Source organism: Babylonia areolata, chromosome 26 (assembly GCF_041734735.1).
Source record: "Babylonia areolata isolate BAREFJ2019XMU chromosome 26, ASM4173473v1, whole genome shotgun sequence".
Taxonomy (NCBI): Eukaryota; Metazoa; Mollusca; class Gastropoda; order Neogastropoda; family Buccinidae; genus Babylonia; species Babylonia areolata.
The window spans coordinates 47,166,688-47,184,686 of NC_134901.1; the positions used below are offsets into that span (position 1 = coordinate 47,166,688).

The following is a 17,999-nucleotide window of genomic DNA, read 5'->3' on the forward strand; positions in this document are numbered from 1 at the left end:
CATGCTGAGTGTCTGATGCTTCCTGTCCTGCCTTAGGCATTTCTTCTCACAGTGCAACACCCGCTGAAACTGACTCTAATGCCTTCACGGATATGGTTTGCCTACAGCCTTTGTAACTCTTTATAACATGGTGTAACCTATGATGTCTTTAACACTATAATCGATAAACTGATTCTGTTCAACTTCAACCTCATCCCCGTCATCTGGTTTATCGATAACCCGGACATGTGTCCTGTTCTTCATTTGCCGTCGTCCCTCTCGCTGTGTGCCTGCCGTACCCCTGACTCTGCTGACACCCTCCTGTCGGTCCCTTTCATGTTCGTGTGGTGAACATTCATCGCCCCTGTCCATTGAACATTCATCGCCCCTGTCCATTGAACATTCATCGCCCCTGTCCATTGAACATTCATCGCCCCTGTCCATTGAACATTCATCGCCCCTGTCCATTGAACATTCATCGCCCCTGTCCATTGAACATTCATCACCCCTGTCCATTGAACATTCATTGCCCCTGTCCATTGAACATTCATTGCCCCTGTCCATTGAACATTCATCGCCCCTGTCCATTGAACATTCATCGCCCCTGTCCATTGAACATTCATTGCCCCTGTCCATTGAACATTCAATACCCCTGTCCATTGAACATTCATTACCCCTGTCCATTGAACATTCATTGCCCCTGTCCATTGAACATTCATTACCCCTGTCCATTGAACATTCATTGCCCCTGTCCATTGAACATTCATTACCCCTGTCCATTGAACATTCATCGCCCCTGTCCATTGAACATTCATCACCCCTGTCCATTGAACATTCATCACCCCTGTCCATTGAACATTCATTGCCCCTGTCCATTGAACATTCATTGCCCCTGTCCATTGAACATTCATCGCCCCTGTCCATTGAACATTCATCACCCCTGTCCATTGAACATTCATTACCCCTGTCCATTGAACATTCATTACCCCTGTCCATTGAACATTCATTGCCCCTGTCCATTGAACATTCATTGCCCCTGTCCATTGAACATTCATTGCCCCTGTCCATTGAACATTCATTATCCCTGTCCATTGAACATTTTCCAACAGAACTTTGATTTGATATTCCTTTTCTGATAAAAGTAACAAGGTTAGGAACCCAAATGAAACAGCTGACTCCTGGATACAAAACTCGTCACTTCCTGTTAAGGCGGTATCACTGACGTGTGTAAGGTGGTCCTGGAAAATTCTCTTTCCTTCTCTTAAGACCTTGCTTTCTCCACATGCTTCTCTTGATTTCTCTCTCCAGCTCTGTCAGGAACTCTGATGGTGTAATTAGCAACACTTTTTCCATGCAGCAACTTGCCAGCTGCATACAAATGTAACACAACAGTGTGGCTGTTTGAAAGAGATGGAGAAGTGTCTTTGTGAACGGCAATCTTTCTTCAGTATTCAGAACGTGGTGTTGCTGCGTCCCTTGTATGCGGTCTGTGTGTGTCGGACAGATCTCTGATTCTGCATAAGTATTTTGACATATATTGCGTTGTTCCAGTGTTGGAGACTTGACAAAACATTGTGTTTCGTGGGACGAACTGTGTTTGCATTCAGTCACGATGATCAGATTTTTTTTCACGTTTTGAGTGTTCTATTAAAAAAAAAAAAAAAAAAAACGAGAGGAAGAAAGTACCGCCATGATCAAACACACACACACACACACACACACACACACACACACACACACACACACACACACACACACACACTGCAAGAACTAATGAAGACAGGGAAAACGAGACCTTCAGCAATAGAAGTTTATTCAAACTACCACCTGTGTGCACACACCTAAGAGTCAAGGGACTCAAGCACCATGCTCCAGGATCATCAGAAGACGAATCGGGCATAGGCGCTATCAATCAACACAGTTCTGATATCGTGTTTGGGGGCATGGTGGATAACAAAATCACTGCATAACTCATCAGGTTAGATACAAACTTCATTCAAAGTAAAAAAGACGAAACCAAAAGTAACATTTTCACTGCATTGTCTTGAAAAAACCAAACAATTCAAACACTTTTTTTTCGGTGTTGCGAGGGGTGGGTGGTATTCTCTCGCGAATGTCTGGCTAGTCATGTGACATGATGTCATGCTGCCCCTTTTTTCGGAAATGTGGCACACTCTAAAAAGGTGTTTCGTGAAACTTAGCTTCCTCACGTCTCTTATGTCGTCTGTCGTGGCCCTTTTCTATGCTGATTGTTTTTAGCGATGGCATGCGTTCAGCCTCAAGACAAGTACCAGAATCACAATTATAGAATTTTGTGTCAACTCGGTAAGAGAAAGTTATAGTGACTTTTTTTCCTCCACTGTTGTTCTTCCATTTGACTGAAAATCAGAACGCAGAACATTTCTGCTTTTAAGTCATCCCAGCTCAAAGAGAAGTATGCAGAGACTAAAGGCCTGTCTTGCAAACAGTACAAAAAAGCTTTAAATACGCATATATTTCAGCTGTGCGAATCTTTATATATATATATATATATATATATATATATATATATTTCGGTGTGAATAGAAATAAAGAACGTGCATAACTGATGCATGAACGTTTTGTGAAAAATGCAAAAGAACATGTCACTTAGAGTTCATACACTTCAACGAACACTGGTTCCATTCAGCATACCAAAGACAGCTCAACAGAAAGGCTTCACAGATCTACACGCTAAATGATATATTTAAAAGTAATAATAATAAGAAGAAGAAGAAGAAAAAAAGAACACTTAAAACAATTATGAATAAATAACTAGATAACATATAATAACATTGATGACAATGATAATAATAACAATAATAATATTTATTAAAAATAATGATACTATACAAATAACAAAAAATGGTAAGATACATACGGGTTAAAAAGGAAATAAAATATGATACCTACGCACACCAATTCCACATAAACCTAAAAGAGCGTTTAAAAAAAATGTCTGAGATGCCATACTTGATGATCATTACGCAAAGTGTTCTCTCTCATCTTTACTCTTATCTATCTGACAATCCTAACATGATTTGTAAAAGATTACTTTGTTTCACACCAAAACGGAAGCTGTACAAAGCACGAAATAATTTGAAATAACTCTGTTTACAGTTCTTGTTAAACAGGTCGAAGAATGAAAACTAGCACACACATGTTCATTAATATCATACATAACAGAACACGATATATTTGCAGTAGTCTCTTTCTTTGATTTACAGTTCACCTGCCTTTACAGATCAATCTGAAAACGGATCGAAAATTCAAACATGAAAACTTGTCGTACACATCCGGTCAAACACCATTCATGGAACACCGCGTACGTGATAGGTAATTCTTACTCGATGTACAATTTCCCAGACTTTACAGATGGTTTTCAGTCGAATAAATACAATGCAGATGAAACCCATGTACAATACGAACGAATGGTGTTTGCTTTTTGAGAAAAAAAAAACATTCTTCATTCCCGAACACCATATATACAGGAATATTTTTGAAAGAAAAAAATTAGATCACATCTAAAGCAAAACATGTACACAGACAGTGCAGTAACGCGCCCGTACGTTGGGGGGTTACCAACGGAGAGAAGCAAAGAGTGCGCGCAGAGCAAGGATCCATCGGAGTTCCACGTGGTCAGAAGGAAGGCAGAAGAACAGATCCCCTCGGTACCAGTAGTCAGCTGGGGGTGGAGGGATACAGTGCACGCCAGCAAGCCAGTTTATTCTTCGTCAAACGTTTCTGTCGTCTCTTCTTCGCGGACTTTTTTTCGCTCACGTCGACCAAGTCCGCTATTCACATCAGTGAAGAGATGGAAGAAAATACAATTGAGGGGTCAGTAAAGGTTTACAGAAAATAAAATATTCCCTCCCTCACACGCACACACGCACACACGCACACACACAAACTAACGCACACAATCTCCCAAACATCTCTCTCCCTACCCCCCCCCATCTCTCTCTCTCTCTCTCTCTCTCTCTCTCTCTCTCTCTTCCCTTTTCACAAAAATAAGCACACCCGAACATCTACAACTCTCTATCTCCTTTTTTCTCTGTGAGTGTCTCACACTCAATAGGAGTATATCCAAATCCACATGCAGCAATTAGATTAAAGTGGTTAAAGCAAGGATAATATTTCCATTGACATTTCGCGCTGCTGTCTGGGGAAAATGCTGTTGCTGCCAAAGAAATGGAAATAAAAATAAACATTTTCTAATGTTGTAAACTTCAAATCGGTATGGATATCAAATCTTGAAGAATGAGTGCATCGTAAATCGTGAAAAACATGTATCTAGGCAAATAAGAGTGCATCCAAAGAACACAAAAAGTTCGACAACATTTGACAAAAATGTTTCAATACCAGCGGGCTTGTATTTCAGTGCATCATGTAACAGCTTTTACGAACCACAGAGTAGTGTTTAATACACATGTGCAGCATGAAGGCAAAGCAGGCACTGCATTAAGCTTCGTTCCATTGCAAATTTACAAGCGTACAAAAAGGGTTACATCTCTTTAAATTGATAGTACTACGATGAATGAAAAAAAGGATTAGTCAACAAAATAAATTTCAAAAAAGGATTAGTCAACACATCAACAGAGCTGTCTTTAAACATGAAAACATAACAGTCATTGAAATAAAGAATAATGAGTACTGATGAAAGTACCCAGCAACGGTTGTTTGTGAAAATGATAATCTAGAGAGCACCATACCAAGGAATGTCAGTGAAGACAGGGAGTTTAAAGGTACGGGCAGAGGGTTACATGGGTGTGGGGGAGGGTTACCGTGTACCTACCGTCCTGAACCCCCAACCAGCAGTGGGGAACTTAAGAAACGTAGCTCTTGTTCAGGGTCCTCCGGATGCGGCGTCTGACATCCGATACAGGGCGAGTGCTTCCCTCTACACCATTCTGTGACATCATTCACACCGTCACTGCCTGTTCCCCCCACCTGCAGTCTGGCTGCTTTTCCCACTTAAACAATACATTGCAACTGGACTTTTTCTCCTTTTCGCTTCCAGTAATGCAGCTAACTACCCCTGATATTTGACTAGACTATAGGGTGACACAAACGAGACTTTAAGGTGGCTCAGACCAGACTTTAGGGTGACACAAACGAGACTTTAAGGTGGCTCAGACCAGACTTTAGGGTGGCTCAGACCAGACTTTAGGGTGGCTCAGACCAGACTTTAGGGTGGCTCAGACCAGACTTTAGGGTGGCTCAGACTAGACTTCAGGGTAGCACAGACCAAAGATTATTTGCACTAAACATGGCGGACCTGCTTTTATCCTTAAAGTAAGAGTAGGGTGGAGTTGTTTACTGCCCCTCACTCCTTCACCACTCCACAATGTTCTGTTGAAGTTAAAGGTAGCAGGTAACCCACAGCAGCCATTTGAGCAGAACACCCAACACTATAAGGACTGATGGAAACGGTACTTGTCGATACTTGGCCGTCTCACCCTTTCCCTCTGCACTCGTATGTTGCTGTAACCTTTGGAGCCGCGCCCAGTCTATAAATGGGCGTTACCCCTCTCTTTGTGCACCTCTTTCCTGGCTTTATGCACTGGATAGTAATGTGTTGTCAGGTTATGTTCTTTAGAGACAAGGCTTTATGCACTGGATAGTTATGTGTTGTCAGGTTATGTTCTTTTGAGATAATGCTTTATGCACTGGATAGTTATGTATTGTCAGGTTATGTTCTTTAGAGACAAGGCTTTATGCACTGGATAGTTACGTATTGTCAGGTTATGTTCTTTTGAGATAATGCTTTATGCACTGGATAGTTATGTAGTCAGGTTATGTTCTTTAGAGACAAGGCTTTATGCACTGGATAGTTATGTTTATCACTTCATGTTCTTTGCGTCGCCGTTTTAGTAATTATTATTCTGCATCAGAATGTGTATATTGGGGCTGGTGCTAAGTTGTAAAATTTCAGTACCAAGGTTTTGGTTTGGTGCTTTTAAGACCAGTGGTTGTACCAGGGTGAGCATGATTGTCAGTTGTTGTGTTATGAGTGATAGAGTGCTGAACTGGCCATGCAAAGGAATTTTAAGATTAATACTTGGGGCAAGAAAAATTTCGAAATAATATCTCGGAACGAACTGAAATGAAAGAAACTTCGATTATGATGGGGTGAAGCTGAAAAGGAAATGAATTAACGCACATGGACTATGCGCGATGTCACGACCAAGTGCTTTTGCATGGCCATGCAAGTGAGCATAACAAGAAGAATCTCAACAACCGAAAAGCGAAAACCGAAAAGTGCTTACTGGCATTTGTGAAAATCGTGTAAAAAATGCTAAGCATAAAAACGCATTGTGTCACTGTGTTAATACATGAATGATTTAAGCATAATCTCTCTCTCTCTCTCTCTCTCTCTCTCTCTCTCTCTCTCTCATTCTTGGACTTCCCATTCAACCCGTTCCTGTTTATGCCATAAAATAGCTTTAGTATTTTTACATTTGTTATTAATCCCATTTTCTTTTTTCGAGGACTTAGCATTTAAATGCTTATTTCTGAAGAACTGGTTTCAGAAAAAGACAAAACCTGCTGCGAATTGTTCTGTACATGATACGTATGTCGGGACGTATTGATAATCATAATGGCTAAATGAACATTTGTCTTATATTCTGGTTCTATGGAGCGCCATGGAGGTGGGTGGCGCGATTGGGATCTGATCAGCATATTAAAATAGCCCTATTTCGGGGTCATCACTCACAGTGACAAAAATGGAAACCTACATGACACTACTATTTAATGCAGTGCATTGAGAAGTGATTTCCGTAGTATATAAAACAAGAAAAACAAAGGAACTAAGTCATACCTTAGCAACAACAAAAAATAAAAATAAAAATAAACCCACTATTTTCTCATCACATACTAAGGTTTATGCCGACTGACAAAAAGCAAGCGCGGCACATGCTAAGCACAGCTTAATTGCTTTGCTAGTTTAATGAATCAACAACAAATTAATGTTTACCGTGGGAAGATGCTCGTCAGCGTGTCCGCCGCTCCTGTAAGAACTGCATGATGAGTACAGAGCTCTAAGTATGTATGTACGAAGATGTAACTTCAATAATGCCATCACGACAAGGGTTTATCTGACATCAAGGTGAATGAAGGATGTGTGATACGCGTTCAGTCCGCTGGGCTGAGGAAACGGGGCGGACATGCTATAGGTGATTTGATTGTTTTTATGTAAGGGGGTGGGGGGTGACGGGGGGAGGGGGGGAGAGACAGGGAGGGTGTAGGAAGAGAGCAGGGGGACAGGAGGGGAAGATGGTCTGGTATGTGTGTGTGGGGGGCGGGGCGACGAAGGGGCGGGGGTGGGGGGGTGGGGGGGATGGATCGGTGAGATTAGAATTTTGAGGCAGTCGACCAGAAAGATTTCGACACACAGTACAAAAAAAATATAACGACGTTAATATAATTGAAAATTGAGAGACAGAGAGAGAGAGGAAAATCTGTCAGTGTTGACAAAGAATGACAGGTTGGAAGGAGAGTGTTGAAAACAAAAACATGATAATACAGTGATACCTGTGAGAGGGAGGTGTGTATGGACGATTGTTCATCATTCCTTGGAAGAAGGCGTGTAAAAGTGACACAGAATTAGAAAAAGAAGGCGTGTAAAAGTGACACAGAATTAGAAAAAGAAGGGGGAACAAGTGACACAGAATTAGAAAAAGAAGGGAGAACAAGTGACACAGAATTAGAAAAAGAAGGGAGAACAAGTGACACAGAATTAGAAAAAGAAGGGAGAACAAGTGACACAGAATTAGAAAAAGAAGGGAGAACAAGTGACACAGAATTAGAAAAAGAAGGGGGAAAAAGAAAAATGGGGCACAACGAGACTGGAGGAATAAACGGTACCTCAAACGGTATGACATCACACGATAGAAGAAGAAAAAAAACACATGTACTGGATTACACAGTCTGGCTCAGCACATTTCTGTCAGGATCTGGAAGAGGGCCAAGTGTGGAGGAATGCCAGACAAGGGATGCACGCAGCAGGTTTCTGGTAGAAACGCACACCAGGCAAACGGGATGCCGAGCGGTTGGTGTGTGTGCAGTCAGTGTGTATACAGAAAGTGATTGTGCAACGTCGGTGGGTTTTTGTTTGTTTTGCCATTCTGCAGCTTCTGCCGCTTACCATGGAATGATGGGCAACAGGATGGAGGAGTATTATCAGTACAATAATATCACGAGATTAAACACCACTGAACTCTCTCTCTCTCTCTCTCTCTCTCTCTCTCTCTCTCTCTCTCTCTCCTCACACCATTCTTACACCATAGTGATACACCTTTCGTTCATATGCTCAATCTGACTGTTATAAGGTATGAATGTTCTATAAATCAAATGTGCATTGACGTGCACACACACACACACACACACACACACACACACACACACACACACACACACACACACACATACACGCACGCGCACACATTCGCGCGTCTTCTCATTTATCAATACACAGCTATATCATCATATTGACCAGATGGCCACCAGTGTTCACTCCAAATGGTCACTGGGCAAGGAATGTAACAAGATAAGACCTCATGGGACAAGCGAGTGGAGGGGTGTTTCCGGAAGAACATAGTGACATTGATAAGAACTCATGGGACAAGCGAGTGGAGGGGTGTTTCCGGAAGAACATAGTGACATTGATAAGACCTCATGGGACAAGCGAGTGGGGGGGTGTTTCCGGAAGAACACAGTGACTGATAAGACCTCATGGGACAAGCGAGTGGGGGGGTGTTTCCGGAAGAACATAGTGACATTGATAAGAACTCATGGGACAAGCGAGTGGAGGGGTGTTTCCGGAAGAACATAGTGACATTGATAAGAACTCATGGGACAAGCGAGTGGAGGGGTGTTTCCGGAAGAGCATAGTGACATTGATAAGAACTCATGGGACAAGCGAGTGGAAGGGTGTTTCCGGAAGAACATAGTGACATTGATAAGAACTCATGGGACAAGCGAGTGGGGGGGTGTTTCCGGAAGAACATAGTGACATTGATAAGAACTCATGGGACAAGCGAGTGGAGGGGTGTTTCCGGAAGAACATAGTGACATTGATAAGACCTCATGGGACAAGCGAGTGGAGGGGTGTTTCCGGAAGAACATAGTGACATTGATAAGAACTCATGGGACAAGCGAGTGGGGGGGTGTTTCCGGAAGAACATAGTGACATTGATAAGAACTCATGGGACAAGCGAGTGGGGGGTGGGGGGTGGGGGTGTTTCCGGAAGAACATAGTGACTGATAAGAACTCATGGGACAAGCGAGTGGAGGGGTGTTTCCGGAAGAACATAGTGACATTGATAAGACCTCATGGGACAAGCGAGTGGAGGGGTGTTTCCGGAAGAACACAGTGACTGATAAGAACTCATGGAACAAGCGAGTGGGGGGGTGTTTCCGGAAGAACATAGTGACTGATAAGAACTCATGGGACAAGCGAGTGGAGGGGCGTTTCCGGAAGAACATAGTGACTGATAAGAACTCATGGGACAAGCGAGTGGAGGGGTGTTTCCGGAAGAACATAGTGACTGATAAGAACTCATGGGACAAGCGAGTGGAGGGGCGTTTCCGGAAGAACATAGTGACATTGATAAGAACTCATGGGACAAGCGAGTGGAGGGGTGTTTCCGGAAGAACACAGTGACTGATAAGAACTCATGGGACAAGCGAGTGGAGGGGTGTTTCCGGAAGAACATAGTGAGCTTGGGGCGGTTGGAAATTAAGGATCGGATTAGTGGAACCACCGACAACGTAACTTGAGAGTCAAGGAAAACAAAAAACTTGTTAAAAACACGAAAAGTGTCGGCGTGTCCACAAGCAGTCATGTTTCAGGAAGGGAAGATAAATGAGAGTGGGGACGGAGCTTCTGAAACGGGCTCAAAGCTTACCCATCGTTTTAATGTGCCGCAGGTGTTGGAACTTGAGATCTGGGTGGGTACCCTTTTTGTTCAGACAACCAATACACTGGGACGGCAGATGGTCGAACAACTGTCTTTTTCATCCGTTGGCACTGTCAGAATAAGCAGATACGAAAGAGGTTGTGTAATGTGCGATGGGTAAGAGGTGATTATCCTTTTGTATGTCTCCTGGAGTGTTGACCTTCTTCCTTGCTGCTGATACCGTTGTTCCAGGACTCGCCTGCTAAGATCAGTTTTCTGCTGAGGGTCGGTGTCTTATCAAAATGCCTTTTGTGATGTTATTGTGAGGTCCAAAGAATGTAACTTTCCTGCCTGAATCTTAGATACGGGCAAGCATCCAGGGGAACATTCGGGATGAATTGGCTGGAGGATTGTTCAACGGGCTTTCAAGGTAAAACAGGCGGAGAACATTCAGGATTATGGCCGACTTAGTGTGTCAAGACAGACAGAAATAACAGGCGATAACGACTGGCGTCGTGATGGAAAATAACTTGTTAAGGAAACCCAAACTAAGAAATAAGAGGGACAACCGTTGGTGCTTTATCCTCTTACTTCGACACAGACTGGGACACAAAAAGACGAGATCTCCTGTTAAGGAAAGATTGGTATGATGTGAGAAAGTAACGGTTGAATTGTCATTCCCTGAAGTGGTGGGGGATGGGAGAGGGGGGGGGGGTGGCTGTGAAAGGAACACCCATACCGCGTGTTCTCCTCTTCTTCCGGTATCTGAAATCTCACAGTCTTCCTCTGGGCCACCACTGGGATCTTCGGGGAATCATAAGGACCGGGGAATGGCTTGGTTGCCGCCCCTTTTCCCAGAAACCTGGATCTTTTCTTCGTCCCCGGCTTGCCTTTGGGAACGTCGATAGTGTTGGAGGCATTATCCAGATCACGAAGTTTCCTGGCTCTAGCCTTGGAGAGGGAAGATGACTGTTGACAGAGTGTCGTTACTAGAACCAGCAAGACAGTACTGTTAATCATCAACATCGCAGAGGGGTTCAAACATTTGAAACCGGAAAGTTGTGAAGTTTTCCACAACACAGACCACGCAGGTGTGAGGACACAAATGTACGCATATCAGAAGAAAAATCATCCATTCCATTGAATGAGTGTCTTCAAATGATTTTCAGTATGACTTTCGGGAAGAATCGGATTCATGTCGCCTTATGGTGAAATATACAGACTGACTTGCTTCCTGTATAGTGTGATTAAATAATCCCTTGAGATGAGCGTCGTTAGTGGTCATTTTAGTTCATTTCTTGGTGGGTTTCAGTCTGGGGTCACTGAAAAGGGTGCGTGCTTTTTGCATATCCACTCCCCTGGATTCATGTAACGCTGGATTTATCTGACATCCTCGTCGAAGTAAATGTTCTTTAATCTACTCCTGTAGAATATCTCAAATGAAGGGTAATGATATAACTGAATAAAAAAAAATATTTCAAAAAGAAAGAGAGAAGAAATTTTCTTTCCGAAACTTACCTGATTTTTGTTTGGTCTCTCACACTCAGTAAAGAATTCTTTTTTTCTTCTTCTTCTTCTTTTTTTGTACATACATACGATGGGCGATGCGGAGTCAGACGGATTGGAAGTTTTCAAATCTTTTCAGTTTTTAGATTTGCTGCAGTTTATATTCAGAGCCGAAAAGTAAGTTTGCTTCTATACTGAAAGCTACTCTTTAGTCAGTCTGAAAACCATGCAATCTAACCATTCAAAGCAGAAAAAAAACCGTATCAACGGAGTACTCCTCTCAGCTAGATAAAAATAAACCCTATATTAGTAAATTCTCTCAGACCAAGAAAACATCAGAAGCCTTCTTCATAATTTTTAAAACAGTCACACCAAGCGCATTAGTTTTTTTTTATGTAAACCAAATGTAAGAGAATTCAGCATGCATCAAATACATGGACACACACATATAACCGAAAAGAAATGCGCCTGGAAACAATATTTGGGGGTAAATATTATTCTGTAAATATGGTTGGCATTATTTGTTATCAGTGTTGTAAGAATGAGCGAAAGCAAACTGAAATAAGCAACTGAACTCTCTCTCTCTCTCTCTCTCTCTCTCTCTCTGTGAATATTGGGAGGGTAACACGGGCAACATTTCTAACATGCAAGAATCAAGTACATATCATGCCTATGCAAAAGCACACGAAGGGGCCACACAATAAAAGCAATAAAAACAATATCTCGTCCTTGGAGCCAGGTCTGTGCAGAAATACCCAGGTGGCGGTCCCCCCTAGACCTGGAAACACACTAAAGCATGCTGTGTAAAACCTACACCGGGTCGCGCCTCTCCATCGCTGCCATCCTGCGCCGGATATTGCTGGCAACGTCGCCCGTCTCGGGACCCCCTTCCGGCAGATACTTGTCCAGCATCTCTCTGTGCCGGTTCATTTTTTCCTGAGCGTCTTTCACCTGCTCCCTGATGCGGATGAGGGATGAGGGCTTGTACAGGAGATCGCTGGGAGTCAGCATGGAGTCCAACCGGTACTGTTGCCCACAGAGAAGAGGGAGGCCGTAGAGAAATCACTTACCACACAGTTCCAGGACAGCACTAATGACATCAATGTCACGTGCATGCATATAACTAATTTTGAATGTTTCCACGGTTGAGGAAACCTGCGAACGATTTAGCCAATGAAAATTTGACTGCCCGTACAATTTATTCGTCACTGCTTAAAACCCCCCAGCTAAGCCAGACAAGGAAATATACTGCACAATCAAGCTTTGGAAAATACAGATTACCGTTGCTGTCAAAAGTATTTGTGTTTTGAAACTCTTCCCGGGAAGAACGCGTCGCCATATTTGCAACTGCTTGTAAAATTACTTCAGTTCAAACCATTCATCAGCGATCTGGATTCATAAGCAAGCATAAAGTTAGCCCACAGGCCAACTAGCAGGCATTTTTTATAAGGCCCTCTCTAATCTATTGACTTCAGTTTCATATCATGATCATAAAGTTACGAAATAAATATGTTCATATTGTTCTTTTGGGCCAGTCTTCATAATTTCAATGTTGACAGTGCGTAATATGCATATCACCAAAATATGCATTATGTTAGTAGACCCCCCAGCCCTCTCCTTCCTCCTCAGTGAAACAAATTGAATTTCATTTCCTGTAGCGAGTTGCCATCTCTCCATTCCCTTCTATTAAGTCCTTCTGTAAAAATGCGAACGCCTCTTCAGTTGGAACAAAAATCGTTCAAATGAGAAAAAATAAGATATGCGCTCCCACCAAAGGCTTACGCGCGTACAACACACACACACACACACACACACACACACACACACACACACACACACACACACACACACACACACACACACACACACACACACACAAATCGCTGATTTGCCTTTCAGTTTCTCATAAGCTCGTACACGTCACACGAAGTAGCTGCATGGACGATGTATCTTTGAACAGATTCTTAGTTTCCAAAAGAAAATGATTTCAGGCATAGTGCAGTTACCTTCCAGGACATGATGCTTTTGGGTTTGTCGTTCTCATCCTCTTGCACTTCCGTCTTCCTGCTGTACTTGTATTGCGATGACTTGAGCTGAAAGACATTGCGGGAAATGCGGGCGCTATCTGTGCGTGTGTCTTTAAGTACCCTTCCCCTCCCTATATCTTCAAGTACCCTTCTACCTCATCTTTCAGCACCCTTCTCCCTTCTATATCTTTCAGAACCCTTATTCCTCCCTCATCTTTAAGCGTCCTTCTCCCTTCTGTATCTTTCATTACCCTTCTCACACATCTTCCAGTACCCTTCTCACTCCGTCATCTATCAGTACCCGTATCCCTCGTAGATATTTCAGTGCCACTCTTTCTCATCTTCCAAAGCTTTTCTCCTTCGGATACAATTCAGTACCCTTGCCCTCGTATATATTTCAGTTCTCTTTTCCCTCATCTTTCTGTGCCCTTCTCCAAACTAAATATTTCAGTACCTACCTGCCTCACATTTCAGTACCCTTCTCCCTCCTATAAATTTCAGTACCCTTGTCCCCTGTGTATCTTTCAGTACCCTTCTTCCTTCTGTACCTTTTAGCGCCCTTCTCCCTCCTGTGTCTTTCACTACCCTTCTCGCTCTTGTATCTTCAACTACCCTTCTCCCTCCTCTGTCTTTCACTACCCTTCTCGCTCTTGTATCTTCAACTACCCTTCTCCCTCCTCTGTCTTTCACTACCCTTCTCGCTCTTGTATCTTCAACTACCCTTCTCCCTCCTGTGTCTTTCACTACCCTTCTCCCTCCTGTGTCTTTCACTACCCTTCTCCCTCCTGTGTCTTTCACTACCCTTCTCGCTCTTGTATCTTCAACTACCCTTCTCCCTCCTGTGTCTTTCACTACCCTTCTCGCTCTTGTATCTTCAACTACCCTTCTCCCTCCTGTATCTTTCAGCGTCCTTTGCTGTCCCTTATCTTTCAGCACCCTTGTCTCCTGTATCTTTCAGCACCCTTGTCTCCTGTATCTTTCAGTACCCTTGTCTCCTGTATCTTTCAGCACCCTTGTCTCCTGTATCTTTCAGCACCCTTGTCTCCTGTATCTTTCAGTACCCTTCTACCCCCTGTATATCACAGTACCCTTCTCCCTGCAGAATATTTCAGCACCCTTGTCTCCTGTATCTTTCAGCACCCTTGTCTCCTGTATCTTTCAGCACCCTTGTCTCCTGTATCTTTCAGTACCCTTCTACCCCCTGTATATCACAGTACCCTTCTCCCTGCAGAATATTTCAGCACCCTTGTCTCCTGTATCTTTCAGCACCCTTCTACCCCCTGTATATCACAGTACCCTTCTCCCTGCAGAATCTTTCAGCACCCTTGTCTCCTGTATCTTTCAGCACCCTTGTCTCCTGTATCTTTCAGCACCCTTGTCTCCTGTATCTTTCAGCACCCTTCTACCCCCTGTATATCACAGTACCCTTCTCCCTGCAGAATATTTCAGCACCCTTGTCTCCTGTATCTTTCAGCACAGTTGTCTCCTGTATCTTTCAGTACCCTTGTCTCCTGTATCTTTCAGTACCCTTCTACCCCTGTATATCACAGTACCCTTCTCCCTGCAGAATATTTCAGCACCCTTGTCTCCTGTATCTTTCAGTACCCTTGTCTCCTGTATCTTTCAGTACCCTTCTACCCCCTGTATATCACAATACCCTTCTCCCTGCAGAATATTTCAGCACCCTTGTCTCCTGTATCTTTCAGCACCCTTGTCTCCTGTATCTTTCAGCACCCTTGTCTCCTGTATCTTTCAGTACTCTTCTGCCTCACATTTCAGTACACCTATCCCTCCTAAATATTTCAGTACCCTGGTCCCTTCTGTATATTTCAGTACCCTGGTCCCCACTGTATATTTCAGTACCCTGGTCCCTTCTGTATATTTCAGTACCCTGGTCCCTTCTGTATATTTCAGTACCCTGGTCCCTACTGTATATTTCAGTACCTTTTCCCTCCTTTATCTTTCAGTACCCTTCTCCCCCTGTACTACCCGTCCCCTGTATCTTCCAGCACCCTTCCCTCTCGTGTCTTCCAGCACCCTTCTCCCTCTCCTGTCTTCCAGCACCCTTCTCCCTCTCCTGTCTTCCAGCACCCTTCTCCTTCTCGTGTCTTCCAGCACCCTTCTCCCTCTTATGTCTTCCAGCACCCTTCTCCCTTATGTCATCCAGCACCCTTCTCCCTCTTATGTCTTCCAACACCCTTCTCCCTTATGTCTTCCAGCACCCTTCTCCTTCTCGTGTCTTCCAGCACCCTTCTCCCTCTCCTGTCTTCCAGCACCCTTCTCCCTCTTATGTCTTCCAGCACCCTTCTCCCTCTTATGTCTTCCAGCACCCTTCTCCCTTATGTCTTCCAGCACCCTTCTCCTTCTCGTGTCTTTCAGCACCCTTCTCCCTCTTATGTCTTCCAGCACCCTTCTCCCTCTTATGTCTTCCAGCACCCTTCTCCCTCTCCTGTCTTCCAGCACCCTTCTCCTTCTCGTGTCTTCCAGCACCCTTCTCCCTTATGTCTTCCAGCACCCTTCTCCTTCTCGTGTCTTCCAGCACCCTTCTCCCTCTCCTGTCTTCCAGCACCCTTCTCCCTCTCCTGTCTTCCAGCACCCTTCTCCCTTATGTCTTCCAGCACCCTTCTCCCTCTCCTGTCTTCCAGCACCCTTCTCCCTCTCCTGTCTTCCAGCACCCTTCTCCTTCTCCTGTCTTCCAGCACCCTTCTCCTTCTCCTGTCTTCCAGCACCCTTCTCCCTCTTATGTCTTCCAGCACCCTTCTCCCTCTCCTGTCTTCCAGCACCCTTCTCCTTCTCCTGTCTTCCAGCACCCTTCTCCCTCTCCTGTCTTCCAGCACCCTTCTCCTTCTCCTGTCTTCCAGCACCGTTCTCCCTCTCCTGTCTTTCAGCACCCTTCTCCCTCTTATGTCTTCCAGCACCCTTCTCCCTTATGTCTTCCAGCACCCTTCTCCCTTCTCCCTCCCTCATCTTTCAGCACCCTTCTCCCTCCCTCATCTTTTAGCAACATTCTCCATCCCTCATCTTTCAGCACCCTTATCCTTCCTGTATTTCCAGTAACCTTCTCCCCCCAATGGTTATCACCAACTTTCTCCTTCTCCCTGCTGTATATTTCAGTACCCTTCTCCCTGCTGTATATTTCAGTACCCTTCATCTTTCAGTGCCTTTCTCCCTTCTCGTTTTCTTTTTCACACTTACCTCCACCCCTATTCCCTGCTTCCTCTCACTCCCACCCACCTGCTTCCATCCACGTTGCATTAATTAGTCAGTGTGTTCGCAACTTGTTTTCTCCCAGTGCAGCGCCTCTCTCACTCTCTCTCTCCCTCTCCCTCCCCCCACCTCCCCCCCCCATCCCCCACCCCCCTCTCTCTGTGGTTTGTATTATTGTAAGTATTGTTGTGTGTGTGGGTGAAGTGTTGGTGCCTGGAATTGGGGTTACAGGACAGGACTGGATGTAGAGGGGTTTGGGGGGAGGGGATGGGTAAGGGGGCGATGGGGGGTGGGGGTGAAGAGCGTGGGGCAGTAAACGACACTGGGCTTTCTGGTATCCACAAAGATGAACGACATTTCGCAGTTGGAATACTAACCGATGCTCAGGCAGAAATGAACACCAGCGAAGACCGCTCGATTGGCAACCTCTGCCCAGGCCGTACATCACCTAGCTGAAAATAACGCGACGTGGGTGTGCTATGTTGCGTTTCGTTCAGAAGATCAAATGCGTTCCAAGAGTGATGCTCCTTCGTAGTCTTGCTCCTTAGAAAGGCCGCTTGAAGCTGTTAATATGTCAGAAGATTAGACATACAAAAGCTAGAGTGTCATTCATGCAGTGACATATAACATGTACTTTCCAAACCATAACGCAAATGTGTAGTTCACCACGCCACTTTTAAGTAATGCAGCAAACGGGTTAGGAAGCCAAACTGGACATCCATGCAGCAAGCATACGTTTTGGTGAAGTTACTTCTGTATTTGTGTTTCACACGTGCAAGCAGTAAAGAATACCATCGCAAACTTACTTTTCAGCTCATGGTCTCGATGGTGATGAGCGGTGACGGAAAGAAGAAACGTTCGAATGCGCCCACAGTATTGAAAGCTGGAAAGTTTTCTGTTTATACCCTAACATTTCGCTTATTACAGGTTTCGTTTTAGAAATACTGCACTGGAATCCCCATTTTAGAAATACTGCAATGGCAACACCAAATATTCCAAGTCTTACCCTGGGTTTCAAAGATATTGTTTGTCGGAACGGTTAATGAATTCTTATATCCTATCCGTTATCAGAGAAAAGATCAAGAACCTGAATAAGGATTGGAGTCCACGAATTCGTTTAAAGCTGCTGGCAGTTGTGTCTTATATGGACGAGAAATCAAAAAAAGAGTGAGAAAGCATATGAAAAGTATTCAAGCATGAATAATGGTTGTGGACTGAGCTGTATTACTGAATGACCTGAACGGTACATTGTGCAGAAACTTGAGGCTGGGCATGGGAGCGACTTCTCTCTCAGCCCGCTCCCTCACTCACTTTTCCTGTCTTGAGACACGTTGTGTTCATATAGCAAGTTATACAGCTT

General features: G+C 44.1%; 1 protein-coding gene and 1 long non-coding RNA gene across 2 annotated transcripts in view; one reads left to right on the top strand and one right to left on the bottom strand.

Annotated features, from left to right (window-relative positions):
- Window positions 1-1,775: 1,775 nt before the first annotated feature.
- Window positions 1,776-17,999, bottom strand: part of LOC143300338 (uncharacterized) — a 49,084-nt gene continuing 32,860 nt past the window's right edge. The window contains exons 8-10 of the mRNA XM_076613939.1: window positions 13,412-13,498; window positions 12,220-12,431; window positions 1,776-3,791 (exon numbers count right to left, since the gene is read on the bottom strand). Coding sequence (XP_076470054.1) covers window positions 3,722-3,791; window positions 12,220-12,431; window positions 13,412-13,498 — 369 coding nt within the window. The 3' untranslated portion in view covers window positions 1,776-3,721. The remainder of the gene's footprint in view (window positions 3,792-12,219; window positions 12,432-13,411; window positions 13,499-17,999) is intronic.
- Window positions 4,914-6,824, top strand: LOC143300143 (uncharacterized). Its single transcript, XR_013057624.1, has 2 exons — window positions 4,914-5,741; window positions 5,793-6,824. It is a non-coding gene; the product is annotated as an uncharacterized LOC143300143 (long non-coding RNA).